Source organism: Quercus suber, unplaced genomic scaffold (genome assembly GCF_002906115.3).
Source record: "Quercus suber isolate HL8 unplaced genomic scaffold, Cork oak 2.0 scaffold_14, whole genome shotgun sequence".
NCBI classification, from domain to species: Eukaryota; Viridiplantae; Streptophyta; class Magnoliopsida; order Fagales; family Fagaceae; genus Quercus; species Quercus suber.
This window is the reverse complement of record NW_027069479.1, coordinates 2,501,453-2,528,529: the sequence shown is the minus strand read 5'-3', so window position 1 is coordinate 2,528,529 and position 27,077 is coordinate 2,501,453. Positions and strand designations below refer to the sequence as shown.

Below are 27,077 nucleotides of genomic sequence, written 5' to 3'. Positions count from 1 at the left end.
ACCTCCTACATCTTGTGGACCACTTCAACGATAGAAATCAACAAATAAAAAATAGATTTTAGAGGCATATTATGTGTTTTGGTATTATAAAAAAGTAATTGGGCTTATTCCCTAACTAAATGTAACATAATGTGCTATATGATTAGTGACACCTTCTTCCCTTAAAATATTTGGACTAGCCTTATCATATTAGGTCATGTAGTGTGGGGTGCTACCAAATTATAACATATACACAAAGGCAAACAATATATTACCTGTGGATTGAAGCCTTTGTCTGTGTCTATTAGTTCCAAGAAGTTTCTGTCGAATTGAATGTAGCTCAATTATATCAGCACTCTTGTTCATCCATTCTCTTGGAAATTCAACCGAACAAGCAACCCCAATTTTGAAAATCATAATCAAGCATTCTTGACTTGTTACACTTCCATTTTGACCCTCATTGTGAGTAATGTTATTTGTACGTGTCTCTCCTTCTCTTTCATGCACACGCAGAAGGATAGGATCTATAATGTCAATTATCTGTTCTGGCAAAACTGCTTTAACAAGGTCGTGGAGGTTTAAGTTATCTTGAAAAATATTATTAGTAGGCATTTTTTCCGTGAACATCTCTAATAATAATATGCCACAACTATAGACATCGCCATATGTTGACACGTTATTTCCCAAACCATACTCAACAAAAAAACAGTTACATATAACATATATGTAACGTGAGCATAGGTTTCCACTAAAAAAAAAAGATGGAAAAATATATGTAACAGGCAAGTATATTAAAAGAGCATTTTCTCTGCAACCAGCTACTAATCCAGGAGTTACTTATAGAACTTGATGCTAAAGCTGTTATTAGCCTTCTAGCTTGCAATACAGAATCCTTTCCTCAATATGCTCCTTTTATTGATGACTGTAGGAACCTATTGCATCGGCACCCATTGTGGAAGATCCAACATTGTTACAGGGAATCTAATGCCTATGTCGACGCTCTGGCCAAGAAGGCAGTCTTTATTCAACATGATTTTTGAACATTAGACACTCCGCCTATGGAGATGTCCCAACTGTTGATGCAAGACCTCTCTGATCTATTTTGTAACCGGGTTTGTAACTATACAGCCCCTGTGGCTGTTGTTTAGCTTTTAATATATTTCATGTTTACCAAAAAATAATAAGAATTAAGATAAGTGGGAAATTTTGTTATACAACATTCTATATAACTTTAAAATATAGTAAAAGACAAAGAGAAAAGGAACATAACTAAATTTAAAAAATAAACAAATGTTTACCTGGAGAAGTATAACCAATTGTGCCTCTTATTCCAATGGAGCTTGATTGGTGAATAGAATAATCTTGGGCAGCATCAAAAAGTAATCTTGCCAAGCCAAAGTCATCTACATGTCCAACCATTTCATCATCAAGAAGAACATTGCTAGGCTTGAGGTCACAGTGAATGATTGGTGTATGGCAATGATAATGAAGATAATTCAATGCATTAGCAACATCAATGGCAATATCCAGTCTCTGAAGAAGACTCAAATTCCTTCGTTCCTCAAGAGTCTCGCCTGTTCTTAGAGTTGGATGCAGCCATTCATCTAGGTTGCCATTCGCCATGAACTCATATACCAATGCTTTAAAATCATTACCTTGATAGTCAATACTAGAACACGATGTAAGAACCTTTACAATATTTCGATGTCTAATGTTTTGTAGAGCCTCACACTCGGCCATGAAACTTTTAGAAGCTCCATGACGCAAAAGGTTGAGCACCTTGATAGCAATCGTATGTCTACCTTGATCAAGAATTCCCTTATACACAGATCCAAAGTTAACCATACCAATTAAATTGGTAGAAGAGAATCCATCAGTTGCTTTAAGTAGATTTTGGTAAGATAGTTTCAAAAGCAAATTCCCCGAGTCACTGGAGGTATTTTCTTTTCTTTTCTTTCTTAAAGAGGAAAGAAATGGAAGTGATAGAACCAAAGTTACTCCAAAAAGCCCAGAAATATAGAGAATATTAACTTAAAGGTGACGGTAAACTTTCTCTTCTTAGATTTTTGGTATTTACATTTTGGAAGCTGAAACTTAGGTATACCCCCACAAAGCTTACTATTACCCTTAACAAAAGTTGCACTTCCGTTCTTAAAAACTCCAACTGTTGGCACACTACAAAAAAAATGGGCTATAGCCGCATTTGAAAAACGCAGCTATAGACCCTAAAAACGCAGCTATAGCCTATAGCTGCGTTTTTATAGCCGCGTTTCCAAACACAGCCTATGCGGCGTGGCTATAGCCCCCTGCGGGACCTAGAGCTGCGTTTTTATAAACGCAGCTTTAGATCGGGACCTAGAGCTGCGTTTTATACACCCTAGAGCTGCGTTTTCCCACAACCCATAAGCTGAATCCTATAGCTGCGTTTTTGTAAAAAATGCAGCTATAGACCCTCTTTGGGCTGCGTTTAAAACACAGCTGTAGGCTCAAACCTGTAGCTGCATTTTCTAAAACGCAGCTTTAGGCTGCCCTGTAGCTGCGTTTTCCAAACCCAGCTAAAGCCTCTGATATGGGTTTTGTTTATAGCTGCATTTATAAAAACGTGGCTATAAACATTTTTTTCCCTTGCTAAATTTCAAATATGGGATAGACAATTTTGGTTTTTGGTGTCATGTTTTTTTGTATTATGTTAAATTTGGACCCAATGGTGTAATTGTTTTTTTGTTTTGGTTTTAAAAATTGATTTTTTACTTTGATTATTTAGTTTTGTGGATGATGATGGTAAAATATGTAAACGTATAGACTACAAGTGTTATTTTTGCAGCTTACTTTTAAAAAATTATGGCATTTATTTATCTGTGCAGGTTCTCCTAAAGGTTAGGGGAGAATGGCATAAAATCAATATAATCAATTCCTTGTTTGATTTATTATATTATTTTTGGTTGAAGTCATTTTTTGGATCAATTTTGTTGTCATCTATTGGAGAGCTCTCACTTCTTGTTGGTTGGCTGGTAATTATGGGTTTAAAACTTTCAAATCAATGTTTATATTTCTGGCTCCATATGTGTGGTTTTAACTAATTCCATCACTACTAGTAAGCATATTTGTCCTGCTTCCTCTCTTTGCATGCTTAAACATATATTTTTTTTTGAGAAGGTGCATGCTTTAAACATGGTTGCTCAAATGTCATAAAGTAAAAAATTTATCTTGTAGAGAAGAGTTCTTTTATGCATTGTTTTGCAACTTTTGTGTGCATGTTAAAAAGTGCCTTTTGAAGAGAAATCAGAGTAGTAAATAATAAAATGGTCCCCTGTCTTCCCTCACTACACAGCCAATGAATTTAATGATACATGGTCTCTCGGTAGCACCTCACATGATATATGGTCTCTTGGTGGCATGGGCCTATGTCTGGCCCATTTACTAGGACTAGTTTAGTAGTTTAGTGGTTTCAATCTATTCCTTTGATAGAACTTGATTTCTCTCAATGTCAGCTATACGCTTAATTCATTTAGTGTTTCTAGGACAGGTGTTGACCAGCTGACACAGAGGGTGGGATCTAGCTTGTATGACAGTGGGTCTTAATTCTCAGATGCAAATTCATTTGTATTATGTGATTTTATCAAACCACATATTTTCATGTAGGTGGAGTGCCCCACCCCTGCCCGCCAAAAATCCCCTTATACTTTAATTAAAGTTTTTTTTTTTTTTTGAATAATATTTGTGTGTGTGTGTGTGTGTTTTTAAATTTTTTTGTTTTGATTTTTGGTTTCGGGTTTCAATTTTGGGTATTTCTATGACATGGTGTCTTTTATCTGATAAATATGTGTGTTTGATATATGAAAAACATACCCATTGCTTCTTTTTTTTATGTGGTTGTTGATGTTCAGTGAGTTCTTATGAAAGGGCATTGGATGTCTTGTCGTCCTTTATTATGCTGCGAAGTCCGTCTAATAAGGGCAGCAAGTGTTCTCGCTTTGAGTTCGTCTTCGATTATATTAAGGTAATTTCTGAATTTGGCAAATATGACATTTCATTATTTTTTTCTGGTCCAAAATTGTATAGCTTTGTGGTGTATGGATAATTGTAGATTCTGGACCTGGAGGAGCCTATTTCAAAGATGAAGATTATCCACGTAGCTAGCACCAAAAGGAAGGTACTAAATAATGTGAAGAATTAGTACTAATTTGTAATAGAAATTTATGTGAAGAATAAATGTACACTCAATATAATTTTTTTGTATATGGAGTAAGACACTAATTAATCTTTTTATTTGGGGCTTGAAAAGGGATCCACATGCACTTTTGTAGAATCAATGAGGTGTACACCTCATTGATGTTCGAGAAAGGTTTCGTATAGATGGGTGAGATTTTTAATCCATAAACATGCGCTTTTTAGTTTTTACTATAAGTAAAACGGATGGTGTTTGGTGTTTTGATTTCTTATTCTCTTAGAAGAACACAACATTGCTTTCTGTTTGCTTTGTGTATTACATGATTTCCTGTTATTTTGGCGAAAAGAAATCCAATGAACTGTTTAAACTTATAGCTTTTGGACATGTAATTTGGGTAATACCTATGTAGATGGAGTGGATCTTTGGTAGTGATGCATCTAAATTAAAGATGTTCATTCTTTCTCCTTTTCTGATTTTTTTTGAGTAGAAATATTTCACAATAGTAGGCAAAATCTGCATTCCGTTTTCTGTTAAAGTCAGATTATGTTGCAAGAAATATTACCTGTGCCTTTGCTTAATGGAGCTACTAGATGGGTGTTGCTCATAGACATGATTTGCAATATATGAACTTGATATATTTAGGCGCCTGTCTGTCTAGCTTTGCAATGAGGAGGGGCTTAAAGAACTTTAAGCTCTCTAGCAAAATTTACCATGCGCTTGGCAATTTTGCTAAAGAGCTCAAGGAGCCAACTAAAAGTTGAGAAATAAAGTTGTGGTTTAATATATATAGAGAGGTGGAGGGTGTGAGTTTTGGACACGTATTTGTAACATGGTGAGTAAGGGCTTTGCATGAGGAACAAGTTTCAAGGCTACTGTTTAGGTTCAGTTGATATCGACTTGTGGCTTGGGTATCTCTATCACCAAGTTCATTAAAAGGGAGTGAGCTTACCTTTATGTGTGTACTGATGTACTCATGTGCATGTGCCCTTTAATTAATTCTTGTCTATTCTCTACACTCTAGAGAATCTAGAGATTGGCTTGCTGGCGACAAATATCTAGATTTGGATGAATATAAACCATTCTTTTAAATTTTTAATCAATTGAAAAATTTTGACTTACAAATTCTCTAGGAGTTCCAAGTCATGTGTTAGAACTTAGAAGCCCGATTTAATTTGTTCTAGCTAGATTGTAATAGAGCATTTTCTTGGTTTGACTATTAGTTTTCCTTCCTACTGAATTCATGTTGCATGGTAAGTGCTGCGTACGAGTGAGTGTTTTAAGACAATCTGGAGGGAGGGAAGTCGGATAACTTTGTGGAAAATAAGTTGTAGTTTTTATTGCTTTTTCTTAGCTGGTCCTGATTTTAAAATTGTACGATATGGCACATTTACTAATTTATACATCTAACATCACTTTCATCTAGGTCTAATCGTTATCAATTCTATTATGCACCAATTATAACTAAACACATATATTTGTGAGATAGGTATGGAACATGAGCTTAATTTATTATGTAAAATATATCCAAGAGTTCAAACAAGTGATTACAAAGCATAAGATGGTTTGCTACTTGTGTTTGTTTGTGAAAAATGGTTCTTTTTAACTTTGTGAGTGTAGGAAAATGGTTTGCTACTTGTGTTTTTTGGTCTCAAATTTTGTTCTTTATGGACTTGAACCTTAAATATCTGCAGGGAGCAAGCTTACTGTAGGGATCAAAGTGATGGCAGGCATGGCAAGACTAGAACTTTGAGGTCAGTTGGAAAGTGTTGTTGCTGCTTGCTGGCTATGGCTATACTTCTTCATGCAATTAGAATGTAAAAAACTCCTTGTAAAGATTTTTTGTGATGTATAGGATCTTTTGTCAGTAGAACTTACAAACTGATATATTTTTTGTTGGGAACTAGCAAAATTTTGGCAATGAACTTCAAAAAAATTAGTATATATTAAGTATCTGTTGGAACTTGTTTTGTATTTCTTCATGCAAATTTGGGCAAGAANTGAGGGAAAGTGTAGAGGGGTAGTGAGACTAACGGAGAGGGAGACGTTGAGGCAGAGTTCAGGAGAGAGTGATGGCAGAGCGAGGGAGAGTATGACTGTATGAGAGTGAACAGTTTCTGAGACATTGGGGTTTGAAATGGCAACAGGTTCATAAAACTCGATTTACGTGTTACCGAGTTATGTGTGCATACATAATTGGAAGAAGTCACTTCTGTTTTGGCCGCGTGGCACAAAGTTCACACATAACTCGCTTATGTAATAATCGAGTTTTTCAATATAACTCGATTTCCGGTTTGTCGAGTTACAAAACAGGGGCATTTCCCTATATAGTTTGGAAAAAGGGGCAGAACGCTGCTATTTTTGCCCAAACAGGGCATTTCCCAATTTTGTCCCGAAAAATCGAGATGATATACTGTGTAACCACACATCAAGTAATGGTGACTTTGAGTTATGATGGCATTGAAACTGAAATGAAAATGTTTTTAGGTGGAAATGAACGTGTCATGGCAGCAAGAAAAATTGCGACACTTATGCAAAGAGAAAGGGATTCAGGTTAGCGCATGGTCTCCACTAGGAGCCAATGGAAATCTTTGGGGTACTTTTGCTGTGATGAAAAATCCAGTCCTCAAACCGATTGCAATCACAAAAGAGAAGAGTGTGCCACAGGTGCTAAACAAGATCACTTATTCAATTTTTTGTGTCTAGAGAGTTTTATTTTATTGTTATTATTTTTTAATGAAATGTGTTCTAGATTTTAGTATATTCTAAAACGTTTTAAGATTTTTTTTATTAGAGAAGTTTAGCACAAACACAAACACACACACCACATGATACATGAATAATAATATGAAAATTCTTCTAATATTAGAACACAACACCATAGAGACACAAGATACATTAAGTAGGTAGGTGAGAAATCATAAATTATGGTTAAAGGGTATGAATAATCATAGATAAAATCCTGAAAAAAGAAGTTGAGGTTAGAAGGATAGGGGATAGAATTATATTAACGAAACTTGTCTTAGGAGAAAAAGAATGCATTCTTTTATGAAATTGTAATTAAATACATTTAACTAAGGGTTATGAGTGCCCTTAGGCATTTATTAATGAACCATTATAGGAAAATTTAATACAATTTTCATGGGAAATATAAAAAGTTATCCCAAAATAAAAAGTCAGGTTTTTTTTTTTTTTTTTTTTTTTTTTTTTTTTTTTTTTTTTTTTTTTTTTTTTTTTTTTTTTTTTTTTTTTTTTTTTTTTTTTTTTTTTTTTTTTTTTTTTTTTTTTTTTTTTTTTTTTTATTCTTCTTCTCCCATAAAAAGTTTATAAAAATATTCTCTAAACCAATGCTATTTGGGCATAGCTTTTTCCTTTAACTAATAAGACATAACAATTTATCATATTTCTTATTAAAGTTGTATCAAAACTTTTTAAAAATAGTTCATTAAAAAATGTCCTAATGACACTCATTAACCAAATCCTTTCTTTATGAAAATAGTTAACGAATACGCTAAGAGCATTAGTTTAAGAAATATTTTTTATGGAAAATTAACTCTTTTGAAATTTTTTTTTTTTTTTTTTTCATAAAAATGGTATTAAAACTTTTATAAAATAGTCTATTAACAAATACTCTAAAAACACCTGTTAACAACACAATTTCTTTATTTATTAAGTTATGCATATTAAAAAGCACCCTTCTAATTCATTTTTACAGGCAACTTACTTAGCCATTTGGTTTGTTTTTACTCATTAGTTCCTTGTAAATTACCAGAAAATTTATATTCTACTTTGATTTTTTTTTTTTTTTTTGATACCGAAAAAGGGAGAAAGCAACCCAACATATTACACAACAGCTGGATTAAACCAGCTACAGTTAAGAGGCACTTGACATGCCAAGTTAGCAACTGACCAAACAGAATTAACAACAAGCTTAGGCACTAAATACACATCATAGCAAAGTCCATTTTGGTTCAAAAAATCTAAATCAGCTAGCCTGATCTATTGCAACCAGTTTGAGGTCTTCTTGTGCTGAATTAGATGGATCGACTAAATGCCTGCTGGTACCTAGAAACAAAATATAATGGAAACCATGGTTTTTAGCTTTGAGCGCAGCTTCTACCATAGCATCCAACAGCGCCCCACTTGTTGTATCTGCTACATTACTATTTACACCATAGAACAAGCTATCTCCCTGCCTAGTTATAGCTTCATAAGCATAGGACCATCGTTTTTGCTTCCTACTCCTAGCTCCAACAATTTTAACTATCAGTTGCCACTGCCCTGAGGGTGAGTAGTGGTTTGGTTGAGGTCTTCTTGGCTGGCTAGTGTGGTTTGGTTGGTCAAGGAAAGCCTCTTTGTACCTGCAAGCCATAGATTGAGAAATTAAAATCACACTCATAGGATTAGGGTGTAAACCGTCATAGAGCACCCTGTTCCTGTGTAACCAGATATGCCAAAGAGTTGTAAAAATTGCTTGTAAATAAGCCATAGAAGAAGTCTCCCTGGATTTGAACTTGATGAGAATAGTGGATAGTCATTGCTGGACACTTAAATTCCTAAAATCAGTGGCATGTACGGCCAAGGTTGATCCATGCCAACAAGCCCTGGTAAAGGGGCAGAGGAGAAAGAGATGAGTTGAGGATTCAACATCAGAATTACAAAGGGGACAAGTTGTTTGGGTTGGAATGCCTCTGTTGTTCAAATTAAGAAGAGTTGGCAATCTGTCCTGGATAAGTTTCCAAACAAAAGTATTGATTTTCAAAGGTACTTTGACTCCCCAAATCAGATTCCACACATTTTGGTTTCCATGAATATTCCCAGAAGAATGGGAATCTTGCATAATAATCTCATAAGCTCTTTTGACATTGTAATTACCATTAGCCTCATTGGAAGACATCCAAATCAACTTGTCCTGCATATCATGAGTTTTAGGTAAGGGAACTTGAAGGATTTGTTTGCTCAAAGGAAAGGGGTATAGGGTTCGGACCAAATCAGCTTTCCAGGTTTTGGAATTGTGATCAATAAGATCCCCCACTGTACCAGTTTGTAATTCAGGATGATTCAAGTTACCATGAGAACAAGGAAACCATTTTGGATGAGTAAGTGGTATATTGAATCCATTACCAACTCTCCACTGCCCCTCCCTAAGTCTAAAATTTCCCTGCTTTACAATATTCTTCCAACACCAAGAATGATGAGGCTTTGGACTGTATTCTTGTAATGAACAATTTGGGTGGTATTTAGCCTTAATTAAAAGTCCTTGCCAGTAAAGAGTTAGGATTATGGTACAAATTCCAATATTGTTTTGCAAGCATAGCATGATTCATGGGACCAAACTTTTTAATACCAAGACCTCCTTTCCTCTTAGGTTGACAGATTTTTTCCTAATTCAAAAGGTGAAGTTTTTTCTCTCCTTGCTCATGCCCCCACCAAAAAGCTCTAATAATGGTATCCATCTCATTACACACCTGATCAGGAACCTTGAAACATGAGAACGTGTATAAAGGTAAGGATTGAAGCACTGAGGATATGAGAGTTGTTCTCCCTACTTGTGATAATAATCTAGCCTTCCAACCCTGCAATTTGGACTGGAGTTTTTCAACCAAGAAGTGGAAATCAGCTATTCTATTACCCTTAAGCTTAAAGTTGAGGCCAAGGTACTTGCTAGGATTATGCACCAGATTAACTTTCAGCTTTCTAGCCAAGGCTTCTTGTTCTTCCAAAGGCATATTAGGAGAACAATATAAATCAGATTTAAAAGGATTTATAGACTGCCCTGATACCTTACAATACCAATCCAAGATTTTCAGCAAGGTATCTACCGAGTGCTTATCCTTTTTGAAGAACAAAAAGGAGTCATCAGCAAACAAAAGATGGGTAAAAGAAATACCATTTCTTCCAACTTTAACCCCTTTCAACATGTTTGAAGTTTCAGCTTGTGAAAGGGAGATAGACAGGATATTAGCACAAAAAAGAAACAAATAAAGGGATAGAGGGTCCCCTTGTCTCAGCCCTTGCGTTGGTGTGAAAGACTTAGACATGTGACCATTAATGAGTAAGGTGAATTGCACTGAGGTAACACACTCCATAATCCAATTAATTCATTTTGAGTCGAACTTCATCACCACAAGCACGGCCTTAAGAAAATTCCATCTAACTTTATCATAAGCTTTGCTCATATCTATTTTCAAAGCCCCAAAACTGAATTTCTTCCCTCTCTTCCTCCTAAGGTCATACATGATTTCATGTGCTATAAGAACATTGTCAGAAATGTTCCTACCTTTAATGAAAGCATTTTGGAAAGGAGTAATGAGCTTGTCCATAAGAGGTTTCAGCCTATTAACAAGAATTTTGAAAATGATCTTATATAAGACATTGCAAAGACTAATAGGCCTAAAGTGATTAACCTCTTCAGGGTAAGTGACCTTAGGAATAAGGGTAATAAACGTATGGTTAAGCGGTTTGAAAAGTGAGCCAGAATGGAAAAAGGCTTGGACAGTATTAATGACATCTGACCTGACAATTGACCAATACTCATGATAAAAGAAGGCAGGAATACCATCAGGCCCAGGGGCTTTGTGAGGCCCTAATTGGAACACAGTGTCTTCAATTTCCGCACTTGAGACTGGTCGAATAAGATAAGTACAATCTTGGATAGATAATGTAGGAATAGGTAAGCCTTGAAGCTCATTAACTAATTCCTCCACACTAATGTTATTCCTATTCTCATAGTTTTCCTTAAAGTGATCATTAAGTATGGTCTCAATCTCTTCAAGCTTATCTATGAAAAAGCCTTGACCATTCTTGATATGGAGAATCCTACTTCTCGCTCGTCTCTGTTTAACCACAGTTTGAAAAAATTTTGTGTTCCTATCCCCATGAAGGAACCACTTAGTCCTCGCCTTTTGAGCCCACATCAACTCCTCTCTATCTAAGAGGGTTTCAATCTCCATCCTTAGAGCTTTTTCAGCTTTAGCATCCTCAACAGAGCTGATGGAATTCTGGAGAATTTGCAGCTGTGCCTTTTTTTCTTGAATCTCAGTTTCCACTCTACCAAAAACCCGTCTATTCCACTCTAAAATATTCTTTCTCACATTAGATAACTTGTTTCTCAATTGGGCAGCTCTAGAGCCAGAAAGATTTAAGTTCCAAGACTGCTTAATCAGATCATGACAAGTAGAATGTGAAATCCACATGTGCTCAAACCTAAAGGGTCGTATCCTATAGGGACCACGGACCTCTAGGTCCAAGAGAATAGGTCCATGATCAGAATGGATGATAGGAAGGTTCCTAAGAGAGTGTAAAGGATACATATTGACCCAATCAACAGTAGCAAAGGCTCTATCCAGCCTTTCCATTACCAGATCTTCATCTTCTCTATTATTTAACCATGTATATCTTTGACCAGTGGCTGTTAAATCACACAAATGTAGATCATCTATCACTTGTTGCAACAAATTAGCACCAACAATGTTGCCCTGTTTGAAGCACAATTTATCTTAGGAGTTTAGGACTTGATTAAAATCCCCAATACAAAGCCAATTTGGATGAGAATGATCCTTTAAAGATTTAAGCTGTTGCCAAACAAGGTCTCTTTTGGCATGATTAGGATGTCCATACACAAAGGTGATTGAAAGAGGGTTCCCTTTATTATCTAGCAAACTAATATGGATGAGATTTTCAGATGCAAAATCTACAACAAGACTCTCTCTAGGCATCCATGCCAAGATCAACCCCCCACCAAAACGCACTCTTGGAACCTCCCACCCATCAGAAAACCCACACTTATCCCAAACTTGTTTGCCTTTGCCTTTAACTAACCTAGTCTCCATTAGAAATAAAATGTCTGGTTTCAACTCCTGGGCTTTTTTCTGGCACTTAAGAACTGCAGAGGATTTGCCCAGACCTCTACAGTTCCAACTCATAATCCTCATGGCTGATGGGGAAGCTGCTTAGGGCTAGCTTCCCAACACCCATTTGGATATTCAAGGAGCATTTCATCAATAGGAAGTACATGATGCATGGAATTAGAAAGTGATTTAGGCAAGGAAGAGTCATTGATACCTTCTTTTTGAAGAAATCCACATAGTAACCTCTGTCTAATGTTCCTTCCCAGCCTCCCCAAATCTGGTCCGAACCTCTTCCTAGCAGCACCATTTGTCTCTGGCAAAACGGCATTACAATGCAGACTTGATAGATATCCAGGATCAGAATTAATAGAAGCAGGTGAAGGTGGACCTAGGCCTAGCCCATAGGCCTCAGAACCAAAAAAGGAATTAAGGCCAGTATCTAGGCTCATAGTCTGTGATGGGCCTGCCTCAAAAACTCTTCTAGTGCTCGGCCCAAAATTAGGATTTACACTCTTAACCCTCAGTCCATCTCTGTCCACTCTGTTGACTACAGGTTGCATAATAGAATCAGAATCTTCAGAAATATGTCTCACATCCCATGCATCGCTACGTGCCCACTCAAGACGACCTTCATTCAGCTTATCAAGATTAAACATCCTCACAATTTCAGAATCACTCTCTGTATCCGAGCTTGCATCTGTTTGAACATTCAATTCCCCAGTTGTGATATATGGGCCTATACCATCTACCCAAGTCCTCCTAAGGGGATAATTAGGGTCAACTTCTTCATTAGGAGAACCCTATGGGGCCTCTTCAGGAACCAAATTCAGGTCAGGGGTGTTTGTTGGGTGAATGGATGAATTATCATTGGATGAAGCAGGGGAATTCACAGGGGTATGGGGATCAGAGGTATTACCTATATTGAGAGAAACAATTGCTGAGTAGAGATTTGCATGGTCAGCCAGCTGATGGTGGGTAGTGGCAGAATTAAGTGGTATTGGAGTGGTAACATCATAATAGTTTGAAGGTGTATCAGGGTCAGAGGAAACCTGGGTATTTGCACCATGGGACAGAGGACTTATAGTTGGCGGTTGATGATCAGGATTTGGATCAGTATGATGATTGTGACTAGGGTTATTTGATTGCATGTTGCCACCACCAGAATGTGATTGATGAGAAGGATTAGGGTCATGTTGATGAAAGTGATCATGGTTATTATGTTGCATGTTGTCACCACGCACTTGAGTCGTCCAATGCCTCCGTCTATTGTAGAAGGCCATCAGCTCATTGTGGAAGTGAGGCTCCATAGAATCAAATCCATACTGCACATGAAAGATCCGCTGCAAACGTTGCCTCTGACGAATCAAACACCTCTCCACCTCATCCATGCTCTCATTGCATTGTCTTCTAGTATGACCAATCAGGCCACACCTAGTGCATAATTTATGTACCCTTTCGTAACGGCATTGAATCCAAGTTCTAGAACCATCATCTAGACGAAGTACAAAACCAGAAATGATTGGCATCCACGGATCCAACCGTACACGGACTCGCATGAACCTAATGTTCCTAGGAATACGATCCTCCCAATCAACCCTTTCAACAAAACCAATCATCTGACCCATTTGTTCAGCCAATTCAGGATATTGATACTCGAGGGGTAAGCCATGTAACTGAACCCAAATAGACACATAATTAAGATGAAGTTTGTTCACTACCAGATTAGGCCTCCATTTCTCCAGGACCAGAAGGGCACCATCAACAGCCCACGGACCTTCAGCACACATATCCTCTAAATCTTCAGCCTTTTCAAAATGGATCAAGTAGAAAAAAGAATCTCTACCTACAACAGTAGCCACACCTCTGATTCGCCATGCACTATTGATAAGTTGTTGTAGATACGCAATAGAGAACTTCTTGTAATCCAGAATAAAACCAAAGGCACAGTGACTCCAAAACTCTCTTTGCATGTCAATATTTTCATGATCAGCCTCTAGAACAGGCCCATGTCTAACAAAAGGGGCATCATCATCTTCACTACCTAGTGAATCCGAGTTAGAATCTTCAATGAAAGGCCCAGAGCTTACATCTGACCCACTACTTTCAGACCATCCAAAATTACGAGCTGCAAAAGGGTCCCCCATGTATACTTAGATAAGGAACCGCAGCACAACGACAAAAAAAAAAAAAAAAAAACCGTGAGTCAAAGCACACAGCACAGTCTCCACAAGAGGCCAAACCGAGAAAACAAGGAGAAGAAAAGAAAAAGTGAAGTTCAGGAACAAGACAAAGTCAAGGAAAGGATAAAGAAAGGAGCAAAAGAGTAAAGTAAAAGGAGTGCACAATAACCCACATAGTGGAACTGAAGGTTGACACGGTAAAAGAAGCAAGATGAGGTGCAGAGAACGTGAGTGATGGGAATAAAGGTTAGGAAAAGATGTGAAGTGGATTATTTTGGGTAAAGGAACGGGCAAAGTCTAAACGGAAAGGGAGAAATTTTTTTTTTTTTTTTTTTTTTTGCAAAACACCTAAGTGGAACAAAACTCTGAAAACTAGAGAGAGAAGCTCTCAACTAGAGAGAGAGAGAAGCTCTCAAACGAGAACACGTAGAACTGCAGAAGATATAATTGACCTCAAAAAATAACGCTGTATATATTACTGCGCTAGTTCTGCGTTAAAAACAGCAATCCAACGAAAACGAACGTAGTCATGTACTGAGCAGTACACGACAGGAGTAGTAATTTTTCGGTGTGATTTGATTTGAGAGCCACACACACACACGTCATGCAAACGTATAATGAATATGGACCTATCAATTGTGGCAAAAGACAAAGAAAAAAACAATAATAATAAAACAAAAAAGAAAAAGGGTTGTTTAAACGTCCACACACAGGGGCCAGGGCTTGTATCTAGAAGAGTCAATAGAGGAAACAAAATTAAATTAAATTAAATTAATTAGCTAAAACTATATGTTTGTATATTATACACTGTAATAGAAGCCTGGTTGGCAAGCTGGGGGTACACGGGAAGCTTGGGATTAAGACTTTGGAGTTTGGCGTTTGGACTGAGCGTGCGGGCAAAGGTGATGGGGTCTCACTCATGACTTATGACTCAGGAGCCCCTCTCTTCTCTGATTATTCTTACTCATTTATAGCTAGCTAGTCCTACTTGTGACTTGTGACCTGTGACTTGTTGCTAGCTAGTTGTTGTTTACTTGGCTCCGACTAATTCTCTATTTTCTTAATTATTCGTTGCTGCCCTCTACATTTTTGACTCCTAAGTCTCCACGGTTGCATGTAACTTCCCCACATTGATTAAATATTTCCTGTTAATTCTGGAATCTTCTACCAAGACTTAAATTATTGTATCCCTTCACATGACACATGTTTTCCAAAATTTTGGTTTGTTAAATTTTTTGAGATTCAACAAAGAGTCTTGTCACTCAATATATATCATATAATTTTTAACAAAAACGTTTAAAATTCAAATTTCCATCAGTTCTAAAATTATCAAAAAAAAAAAAATAATAATAATAATAATAAACAACACCACCTCTTAAAATTTTATATGATGTTCTCCTTCCCTCCAAACCTAGACATGTGTAGAAATTTAGAGGGAGAAGAGAGAGAGTGGAGGAATAGAGGGTAGAGTATATATACTCTTAACTTCTTCTTCTTTTTTCTTTTTCTTTTTTTGGCTTGTTTTAAAAATTAAAAGCAAGTACTGTTCAAAAAAAAAAACAAACAAAAAAGTTTGAGTCCAATTTTGCTAGGCGGGTTATTAAATCATAATCCCCACTTCCCATCCCCTATTTTTTATCCCCATCCAAATATAACATTAAGCTTTTTCCTCTTAGATAAATTAAATGGCTTCAATTTTGAAAAAAACAAAAGAGTACGATATCAATTAATTTTTGGATGCAAATAGTGTTCCATCTTCAATCCACAAAAACAACAGTATTGCATCATTTTGATCCAAGTACTATCATATTGACTGCATTTTATTTTGAAAAAAATTATTATTTTTTATTATCTTTTAAACCCTATAGATTACGAGTTGTAATATGACTTTAAAAGTAACAAATTAATCCCTACATTTTTAAAAAGTAATAATTTAATTTGCTATTTTGAAATTATAGAGTTAAATTTATTACTTTTTGAAACTTTAATATCCCTAAATTATAAGGTTTAAAATGTAATTTAACCTTTTATTCTTTTAGGTTTAATGAGATATCCCAATCAGCCAAACTATTTCGTCCACTAAAACCTGATTTGGAAACTTGTTTTACCTTCCCTGTTAGGTTTATTCAGGAGAGCATGAACGTAAACTATTAAACTTCACAATTCACAATTCATGAGATGAAACAGAAAAGTAAACTATTAAACTTTGAAATTTTGGTCAAATTGGAAGCACATGATAAATATGCAATGTTAAAAGCTAAAATTTTCAGAAGCACAGGCAGCAGCATATCAGCTGGTTGAGTCTCCAATGGCACTATAGGCAAGTGATACCTCTCCTCTTTAAAAGAAGGAACTCTCATGTGTTCATGGAAGGGAGGATTTAGGGATTGGAGCACGGCTAACCCTCAAGGTTAACTTGAGAAAGAACAAAAATGCGGAGTTTAATGACTAGGTGGCTGAGATGGCACAGAGTTAGTTGTGGTTATGGTAGGTCTCAGGTTTAAATCCTACTATCAGAAAACAAGAGGGTACATATTTAGGGGTTTGTTTGTGTCTTTGTGCAAATACATGCTTTGTGATGATGATGATGATGATCATGAAAAGCAACAGTATTGAAATTCAAATGTTGTAGTGATGATGACAATTGGTTCCAACAATATAAGAGCAACAAAATGGCACCTTAAGCAGACAAGTGATTAAGCTTACCACAAAAAAACAATTCCCCATTCGGACAAAATTTTGACTTCTTTAAGATCTCTAAACAAGCCAAGCTGATTGAGTACAATCCCCCCCAAAGAAGAAACCAAGTATTTGCAAAAGATTGGCACTAAAATTTGTCAATAGAGAAATGAGATAACAGACTGATAAGAATTACACACCCGTCTACTTCTACCACACTTGATTAAAATCTTAAGCTTTTTTCAATTGGCACAGTTTTGTTGTAGGAAGTAAGCTAATGGTTTTGTATTTTCTATTAATGGATTCAAATACCAGTGCAATATTGACTGACTAAAAGTAAAATAATTAGAATACAGTCACAAAATTATAAGATTTTCAACACAATAATAAGCACAAAAATAACTACTATTGTAAATTAAATCATGTTAGATATCATGCTGATCATTACAAATAAAATCAGTAACAAACAGAAATAAAATTCAATCATAAAGATTTTTTTTGGTATGAGCAACATGCAAAAAAAAAAGTGTCATTAATGAACAAAAAAACACTCAATATTGGCAAGATTTTGTGAAATCTGTAGATTCAAGTTTAGAGATATGAGGCGGATTGACAAATACACTTTCCTTCTCCTACTCCCCCTTTAAAGGGGAACAAAATAGAGTACGAAATGAAGATTTTATTGAAGATTACAAACCCTAACTAAGAGATCAAAATTGACAGACTAATGGCCTTTCAACAGCCCTTCTCCTTCAAACCCAGACCCAAGGCAGATGTGCTCCTCCTCCACAAATCAAAACCCAAACCCATACAGCCATTCGTGTGCTCCTCCACTATCCCCACTCTGACCCAAAGCTACCACCAATCTAAACCAGAGTAAGAGATGACACAGACGGCCATAGAACAAAGAGATAAAGAGACAAAGAGATGGAGAGCAGAGAGAGGGAGCTTGAGAAATTAGACTCACCAAGGTATATCGAGCTTCAGATCGATGGAGGCTGACGGCAGCGTTCGATGAAATCGAAACGACGCCGCTGGTTTAGAAGAGAGGGACGCATACAAAGGGAGGGATCTGGTGGAAGAGACGACAGAACCAAAGGAAGATCAGAGGACTGTGATGGGTTGCGATGTATCGGGCTTCAGATCATGGAGGGGCTGTGTGTGATGGCTAGGGGCTGTGTGTGATGGCTGTGATGGCTAGGGGCTGGGTTGTGTGTGATGGCTGTGATGGCTAGGGGATGTGTGTGATGGCTAGGAGCTGTGTGTGACCGGTGGTTTTGAACTTTTAGTGCTTAAGCTAAAAAAAAAAAAAAAACCGCAGGTCCTTAGGCCGCAATTTTAAACGGGCCCATAACTAATGGGCTTAGGCCGCGTTTAAAAACGCGGCTTTAGACTCATTCTATGGCCCCGTTTTTAAAACGGGGCTTTAGCCCGTCTGGGGCTGTGTTTTAATAAACGTGGCCCAAAAAAACACGGCCTAATGGGCCCGCGTTTTGTAGTGTGAGTTGGACTAAGCCTACTGCTAATTGGTTCAAACTTAATACAAATGGCTCTTCATTAGGCAATCCAGGAAAAGGAAATGGTGGTGGATTGATAGAGGGATGTGGATATATAGCTAGATCCATCCGGAATATTGGCAAGGTTTTGATATGGGATGCGGAAGTGTTAAGAAGCAAAACATGTCTACTTTTAGAAAACAAGAAACAAAACATGTTTACTTCTGAAAATAACCTCAAATCTGCAAGGGTCCTTGAATCCACAAGTGTCCTTGAATCCACCAAGAGAAACGATTCTAGAATCTACTAGAGAAATAATAGACAAAAGTCTGAATTTTTATTAATATTAATAATGTAGAGGGAAAATTCCTGACCTATCACAAGCTAACATATCACGCTACCAAATCAATAAAGTACATCCAATTACAAAGTGCCATATACTACAACTAGGTTCTACTATCACTCGTTGAAATAAAAGCATAAAAAGCATGCGAAAACCGATCACACATCGGTGCGTGTAAGTAATGACATAAGCAGTCCAATTGGATGCTGACATGTATCACCTTGAAAATCAAGACATTTCGGCCAATCAAAAGATGCCATGTGTCTTGGAGAAAAAGTCTTAATGCTCCTCCAATTAGACTATGACACATGTCACCAATCAAACTCCACCACGTGTCACTCACCCACTCCCAAACTCATATAAATAGAAGCCTTCCTAAGGCATTTCTACACACCAAGACATTTAGAGCACTAGCAGCACAAAGAAGATTAAACAACACTCAGAAGTACAGAAGTTCTGCAAGAATCAAGCCTCAAAGCCTTCAAGAACTTCAACCTCAAAATCAAAGAATATTCAAAGCAGAACCATCCAAACTACCTGCTTAGATCTTAAGGTTTGTTGAAATCAAGCTTAAAACCTCTAGAAACTTCAACAAACCACAAACTAGTGAAGTTCTATGGATTTAAGACCCAAAAACTCTGAAGAACTTCCACCATAAACCTTTGAGAATAAAGAACAGGAGAAGAGCACAAAGAACAAAGAATTTCTAACAAGTTTATAGTTAGAGATTCATTGTAATTTTGTTTCAATGGTTTTTATACGTTTTTAGACCCTTTAAAACACAAGTTGTTTAACTTAGTTATTTAGCCAAATGATTACTTATGTAAATTATTCAAATTTAGGTTAACACAAGTAAATTATATCATGTATATAATGCGGAAAATAAAGAACACAACGATACGATAATCCAGGAAAACCAAACCGCTAAAAAAACTTGGAGATAATTTAACCTATCTATCTTCAAGGTAAAACAGATCCACTAACATCCTATTGCTACCTCGAGTAGACAACTTACTACCACGACCACGTGACAGCTCTGAGTCCATGGACTACTTCTTTCCTTGATCCACAGCAACCACAAGTACTCCCACTTGTGTTTTTCTTTAAGTTCTTGAAATAACAACTGAAGAGATCACTAAGCTCTCGACATTAATCTTGATCTTGATAACCCTAAGTATGGATGAAGGTAAACACCTCTAGATCTCACAAGAGATTCACACACAGCATATCAACAACCTCTAAAATGTGGCCAAGGTTTTTCCTTTTATACTTGAAGTAAAACATAAAATCCTATACGTCATATGAGCTTGGGCTGAGTTGGAAAATTTTACAAAAAAAACAATTTACACGAGTTTCAATCGACCTAGCCTTGTAGAACTTATTCGATTCCAACTTTACAACTACACACACTTTAACCAGTCTAAATCTAGACTAAACATTTTGATCATGGTTTGCCAACATATACATATTGAAGTTCTAATACATTAGTTTCTAATTTCTTAGAACCTAAAAGTTTTCAATCTATTCTTCAAACAAATTGAAGGATATTTGGTGTTCGAGTCAAAATCACATTACCACAATTCCAATCAATAAGTCTTGCAAGGAGGTCGAATCAGATGATCGCTCTTTTGTAATCACAGATAATTGTACCACACATTCATTAATACAAATTCACATTTGTGAAATTATTTTACCTGTTTGATTTATTTCAAACTCTAAATTTAGTCCTCCACAAATAATACTTTAAAAAAAAGGTTTATAAACTTAGAGGCCTATTTTTAGTTTCGTAAAACTTGACAGATAAGGAAATATATTCTAAAATAAGTCCTAATTAATACCTAACCATAACAGGAACCAAATTTGATCTAAAACATATTAAAAACACCTAAAAACAAGGAAATAAATGTCATAAACCTAAAATAACAAAAATTACATAAAAATACAAAATGTAACAAATTACAGAAATTAATTTGAAGATTTCGTTCTACATCAGGCTACTAGAGTTGAGGCTGAGTTATGGGCCCTCAAAGATGGACTCTTCTTGTGCAAAACTTTGAATATGGAGGCAATTAAGATTGAGCTGGATGCTAAGGTGGTTTTTGATTCGGTTGGTGGTATTCATTGTTCAAACGGTGCTCATGCTGCATTAATTTTGGACTGCAGATTTCATTGTGAAGTATTTAGAAGGCTTGAAGACTCTTTTCAAGTAGATAAAAAGGTTCGAAGAGACTTGTCGTTCAAATGGATATAATCACTCCACTTCCTTGCCTTGTAGGTTTATGGGCATGAAAATAACTTCCAACATTGTCTATATAAGGGGAAGGGTTTGCATGAAGAAAGACAGCAACATTCAACACACATTAATATTCAACTTCAAGACAACGTGCATGTCTTCTTTTTTATCATAGACAAAGGGTTGTTCAGTTCTTGTAGTTCATCTATAAGTAGGATTAGTGTAGAAGTGATCTTCTTGTATTCGAGTTTCTGTCATTGTCTTGTTGTTCATCTTTAACATTTGTAATCAACTCTTGTATTATGATCTTCAATTTGATTCAAATGGCGTTCATCAATCTCTTAGTTGTTAATTTCATTTGCGTTAATTTTATGTATTTGCAGTTGTGTTTATTTTAATCTCTCCTTGCTAACAAGTTCTCTTGATTGAGGGATTACTAATTATTGGGAGTTGAATTCATTCTCCAAGTTAGTTATATATATATATATATATATTTCAATTAGATTTCAAATTGGATTCTAATTGTTATATAATTTTGTGCCACGTGTCCTATATATCTAAATATTTTTTTTAATTTCTAGGCAAGTTAATGTTATGTAAAAGACGAAGAGTCTAAATGAATAAACCATTAAAAAAAAAAAAAAAACCCAATAAAAAAGAGTAAGGTAATGTATATATCCAAAAAATAAAATAAATAAAAAAGAAAGAAAGAGCAAAACTCATGTATATATCTATGACTTAAACAATACTTCCTCCGTCCCATTTTTTTTATCTTATTTGAAAAGTCAAACTTTTTAAAGGAACATCATTTATTGTCTTGACTACCTTTTAAAAATGTATAAGTTTCCAAAACCACCCTTAAAAAATTTATCAAAAAATTGAATTAGTAAATTAATAATGGTATAATAGGAATATTAGTAAATTAATGACTTTTATTTTTAGAAACAGGACAATATTTTGAGATATCTCAAAATGGAATAGAGGACAAAAAAAGTAGGATGCAGATAGTATATAATTTGAATCTATATATGTGTAATTGTGTTGTTTTTAATTGTACTATGCATATATACAGATTATACACTAGTAATTTATAATATAAAAATATGGCAACCACGTAAAAAAAAAACATATTTATTCAAACAAGGAGATAAAATATATAACCCAAGAAAAAGTGTTTAAAAGTGAGGAAACTTCTTACATGACTAAAAGCTTCCCTAAAAATACCGTGTCAAAAGAAGACTTGTTATAGACATTCTTTTGTTTCAATTGATATTGTTATGAATTAAAAGTGGATATTTAATATTGAAAGTTCAAAATGTGTATGAAACACCCTTGAACGTTTAGACCCCAAATAATAAAAATATCAATTCAAGCTTTATATCAAACAATTAATATGCGGAACATGATAACAAGCTTATAACAGAATTGATAAACAATCTAAGCCAAATATAAACACATCCACAGCAGTAAATATAAGGCAAAGATAAAGAAAAGGAAGATGCAAACACATAGACAACACACGATGTGTTATCGAAGAGGAAACCGAAGTTCTCGGCGTAAAACCTCTCCGCCGCCCTCCAAACGGTCAAATAATCCACTAAAGAATGTAGTTGGGATACATGAACAGCAGAAGACCCTCCAAGCCTAATCTACCCAAGTACCTAAGCCCTCCAAACTTCTTACTCCAACGAGGTAACGCCGAACCTATTTCTTCTTTAGCTTGCCGGATTCCGCTACTTGACCATAGCATCAACCAATGTATATTGGTTCCTTTCCAAACTGCTTCCCAAAGCACCAAATGGACCTTCTCACAGACGTGGGTGTGGTGAGATAAGGGTTTGGTAAATGACCTCTCAAGGGTATGACAATGGAAAGGAAGAGAGTAGAGGAATTTGTAGAGTCTCTTTAAATGAAGATTAGGGATGACTCAATCTTGGTTTTCTCTAGGGTTTTCTCTCACAAAATTCTCTCTAGAAGCTCTCTCAATATGATGGGTATAAGGGTGTATATATAGTAGGGTGAGAAGGGAATGCAAAACGTCAGTTTTTGCCAAACAGGGCAAGTTGGCGACTTGATCTCGCGACTTGACCAAGTCGCGAATTCAAGTCGCGACGTAACGGCCTGGCCAGACTGGAACTTTTGTCCTATAGCGTGACAGCTGGCGCGACCCTTCAGCTTCCCAGTGTGCCTCTCACGTGCCTGCCTTTCACGGCTTACCAGTCGCGATCCAGCCGTGAGCCCTAGCCGCGAGACTCTGTTTTTCTTGCACACTCTTGAGCTTTTCTTCACATCTTCTCACACACTACCCTTACAATTTTTCCACCTAAATACAAGGTTGCTAAGTGCTAAATTACAAGCAAATTGGTCACGGAATAAAGCCAATTAAATGGTTGATTAAATTCAACCTTACAATCTCCCCCTTTGGCTATTCTGTGACAAAACCCTACAACAGACTCTAGACTTAAACGTGAGTTGGGAACAGTTGGAAAACTCACTCACACCTAACTCTAGATTCTGTAAAGCTCTTGAACATATGAATAAGTAACTCCTGAAACACAATAACATAGCAATATCATTGTATGCAAAAAAACTTAATATGCATATGGAGCAAAATAAGCATGATCAAGCAAAAATGAACATAGGCATAAAAGCAATAATTCATGGCAAGATCAACACCAATAGTCACTTAAGCAAAAGTGATTACACTGTTCATTCACACAAGGAATGAACATCCGGACATGCAAAAATGATAAACTCAATTTAAGAGAATCATTTGCAAGTCCAACACTCAACCAATGCATACAACCAAATATGCATCTAGGAACAATCCTACAAGGGCACAAGAGTGTTGTACTTAAGGTAATGCAAAGCATTAACAAGTACCAAAACACAAAGCACAAAGGCTGCATATGCAAAGTTTTTGCAAATACATGGCACAAACCATACAAGCCTACAAACCAGTGCATAAGAACAAGTAACAACCCTCAAAGCTTACAAAAGCATCAATGGGTACAAAAACACAAACAAACAATGCTTAAAGCTGAATAACATCATACTATATAAGTGCTGAAGGAAACAATTTCCACCACAATATTTTGAGTTATCAAGGTTTTATATACAAAAAAAAAAAAAAAAAAACTAAAAAAATGATGAAGAAATCTCCCCCTCAAGAGCAGCCCCCAAAGATTCTCCCCCTTTTTGACCGAAATGGCCAAAGGGTCACTGTTTCAGTTTTGTGAAAATGCCATCAACTTGAGCTGCTACCACATCAATCTGGTCCTGCATGGATGTGCACTCTTTGGAGCTTTGGATGAGTGACTCTTGCTGGCCTGTAGAGTGAACATAGAGATTGGTCGAGGACGAGCAATCACATTTCCAATCGAGGGAGGAGTAACACCTTCACGTAAAACGAAGTTCATAATAAGACTACAGAATGGAAGGCATCCTCGTGCTACTATTCTGGTTGTTGTCTTTCTTATGATGTGATAAATATGGGCACAGATGTCAATGGTGGTGCCAGTGATGAGATCACATAGAAATTGAGCCCTTCCAAGATTTATATACACCGTGTTAGTCAACGGATAGAGGTTTGAAAACATAATTAGATTCAATGTAGTCAACTCAGGTGAAAACTTGGAAATACTAATTAATGTGCTTGTGCTGGAAATGTCATGGTCAAGACCAAGAATTTGAAGAATGTCCTGAATCTCTAGAGTACGATCATCATACGGAGTAAGGTCAGCATCCGCAGGACGTGTGATTTTGAGAAGATCAGCTATGGTGTCTGGATTAATGATGAACTCCGTTCCTCTTACCAGAAAATGTAGTTCAGTCTCAAGATCAACTGTGTTGGCGAGACATTCCTTCACAAGTTCAACCATCGGATCAACAAAATTTCCGAATAGAGCTGCCCAATCTTTTGTCTCGAAGATCCGAGGGACAAAAGTTGTGTCCAAAGTATCAAATCTGACCTCCCGTTCCACTATAGGAGTTCCCCGGTCAAAAATGTTGAAGTAGGCATCTTGGTGCTGAGGAGATCTGAATAATTCATTATTGAGTTCAGTGGATGGCTGTGAGGAGGACCGTGTTCTTTTCGCAACAGGCACAGTTTCTTCTTCTGTCATCACCTCTTTTCCTTTCGAGGATTGTCGAGACATCTGTAAGATAGCAAACACACAGAAAAGTACCAAATGCAATACCACAGGGAATCAACAACAACTTGATTAGATTCAGTTAAGAATGTGAGAAAAATTTCACTTTAATCACAAACACAAGAATCAAATCAACAACAAGATACTAGATGGTTAAAATGAAACACACTCCACACTTAAGCACAAAAACTATAAATACCACAGAACCATAGACAAATGACCCATGGCCACATACAGAGAGTACCACATAGATCTCAAACCCATATGTTTAAAGAGAATGAGAAACTCTATCAAATGAACAATGCTCAGACTAGAGACAAACATGCTGGAGTACAAACAAGATATAAAATAAACTCAGCAACAAAGGAAAATAACCTCAAACAGACAAAATCACCATTTAATGCAAACCCATATATGAACAAAAAAAATCGCATAGCACATGTGCAAAGTTCAACACAAGAAGGTAATGGAGAACATAGTAAGAATGAAATGAGGGAAAGAAAACTCATATCTTAGTCTTGGAGATTTATGCAGAAATGATGCAGAGATGAGAGATTTTTCAGTTAGAAACGAACTGTTTGAGAGAGAGATTGAAGAAGGTAATGAACAGTCACTGAAAATCGAGGGAAAACTGAAAAAAAATTTTAAAAACTGTCTTCAAAAACTCAAAACACGCGTTTTTCGCGACTTAACTAAGTCGCCAGTAAGTCGCCAAATCAAACCGCGAAACACTGTGAAGGTAAGATTCTGGAAAAATCTTCTAAGTGTTTTTCGCGACTGGAAGGTTTAGTCGGGAAGGAGTCGCGATCTGAGCCGCGAAAATCTCTGAGTAACCCTCGCGATTTGACCTTCCACCCGCGAACAAGCCGCCAAAATGAGCCGCGAAAAAAGCAAAACTCAAATTTTTCAAAAAGTTTCTAAGTCTTTTTCGCGACTAGAGTACTGACTTGCCAGTAAATCGCGAAAATCTCTGATTGAGCTTGCGATTAGGGCTTGCGGCTGTGCTAACCCGCGGCTTAGTCGCAAAAACAGGGCAACACTGTTTTTGAAAAAAAAATTCACATTTTTGTAAAAACAAAGTACTTTCCAAAAACAAAACAAAACACTCAAAAATCTTTTTGTGTTTGACCAACAAAGATTGAGCATGTGAAAACACATTTAATCAAGTACAATCACACAAATGAATATGGTATTCATTGAACATAGACTTGTGTGTTGTGTGTGGATATCAAAAATGAGATGGTCCTTAGTCCAATGTGAAACTGCAATGATCAATTCAATCAAGGCATACACAACTAGCACTAGATCATGTGACCAATCTCAATTATAGAAGCATGCATATATGACCTCCCACAAGAACTTGATAACAACTCTTTGAAGCTTTTCATTTGGCTCCATATACAAAATATCATTTGCCAATTTTGAGCAAAGAAACTCTCATTGAGAGATAGATGCCTGAAATTTTTGATATTTCAATTAATGAGTTAGCCTTTAGCTTTTTGGGCATCTTTCATACATTTTATTTTGGTCGCTTTCCCTTTTTCCTAGTCAAATACTAGTATGTGCGACAGGCTTTTGCAGCTCTATATCTCTTTTCATTTTGAGATTTACATTTAGAGAGCTCTTTAAAAGCATAAAAATAAAAAGTGGGAAGATATATAGGCATGAGTCTATGCATGTCTCAAGATCAACAAAACCATTCACTAATCGTTCATGACAAGGTTGAAAATCTATTTACAACAATCACATAGATTTCAGAATTTCTTCCACAATGATATGAGTGCATGAGACACAAGCTAAGCTCGTTAAATGCACAAAGCCATTAGTACAAAAGTACAGGGCAAAACATGCTTTGAGACAAAACTCAACAAAGAGATCAAACTTTTTGGATTTTCAACTTTTTATGTGTTTTTGGATTTTTGACATGAAAGCAGTAGAAGAAAGATCAAAAACAAGAAAATGAGAAAGTATTTTGAACACAAACAAACCACAAAATAA

General features: G+C 36.2%; 2 protein-coding genes and 1 long non-coding RNA gene across 4 annotated transcripts; 1 reads left to right on the top strand and 2 right to left on the bottom strand.

Moving 5' to 3' along the window:
* Positions 1 to 219: 219 nt before the first annotated feature.
* On the bottom strand, positions 220 to 1,824 carry LOC136070862 (probable LRR receptor-like serine/threonine-protein kinase At3g47570). Its single transcript, XM_065781390.1, has 2 exons — positions 1,278 to 1,824; positions 220 to 533 (listed from the first exon to the last, which is right to left on the bottom strand). The coding sequence occupies exons 1-2, from the start codon at positions 1,822 to 1,824 to the stop codon at positions 220 to 222; spliced, it is 861 nt and encodes a 286-aa protein (XP_065637462.1).
* Positions 1,825 to 3,692: 1,868 nt separating this feature from the next.
* On the top strand, positions 3,693 to 4,391 carry LOC136070746 (uncharacterized). The gene is made up of 3 exons (XR_010631984.1): positions 3,693 to 3,979; positions 4,067 to 4,132; positions 4,265 to 4,391. It is a non-coding gene; the product is annotated as an uncharacterized LOC136070746 (long non-coding RNA).
* A 3,803-nt stretch (positions 4,392 to 8,194) lies between these two features.
* Positions 8,195 to 13,714, bottom strand: LOC112030231 (uncharacterized). 2 transcript variants are annotated; one of them, XR_010631983.1, is made up of 2 exons: positions 12,212 to 13,714; positions 8,195 to 8,508 (listed from the first exon to the last, which is right to left on the bottom strand). XR_010631983.1 is itself a non-coding variant. In XM_024062921.2 (2 exons), the coding sequence occupies exons 1-2, from the start codon at positions 12,651 to 12,653 to the stop codon at positions 8,414 to 8,416; spliced, it is 537 nt and encodes a 178-aa protein (XP_023918689.2). In that variant the 5' UTR covers positions 12,654 to 13,684; the 3' UTR covers positions 8,195 to 8,413. The 2 variants fall into 2 exon arrangements, 1 of the variants encoding a protein (XP_023918689.2); XM_024062921.2 differs by having other exon boundaries at positions 12,212 to 13,684.
* Between the last annotated feature and the right edge of the window lie 13,363 nt (positions 13,715 to 27,077).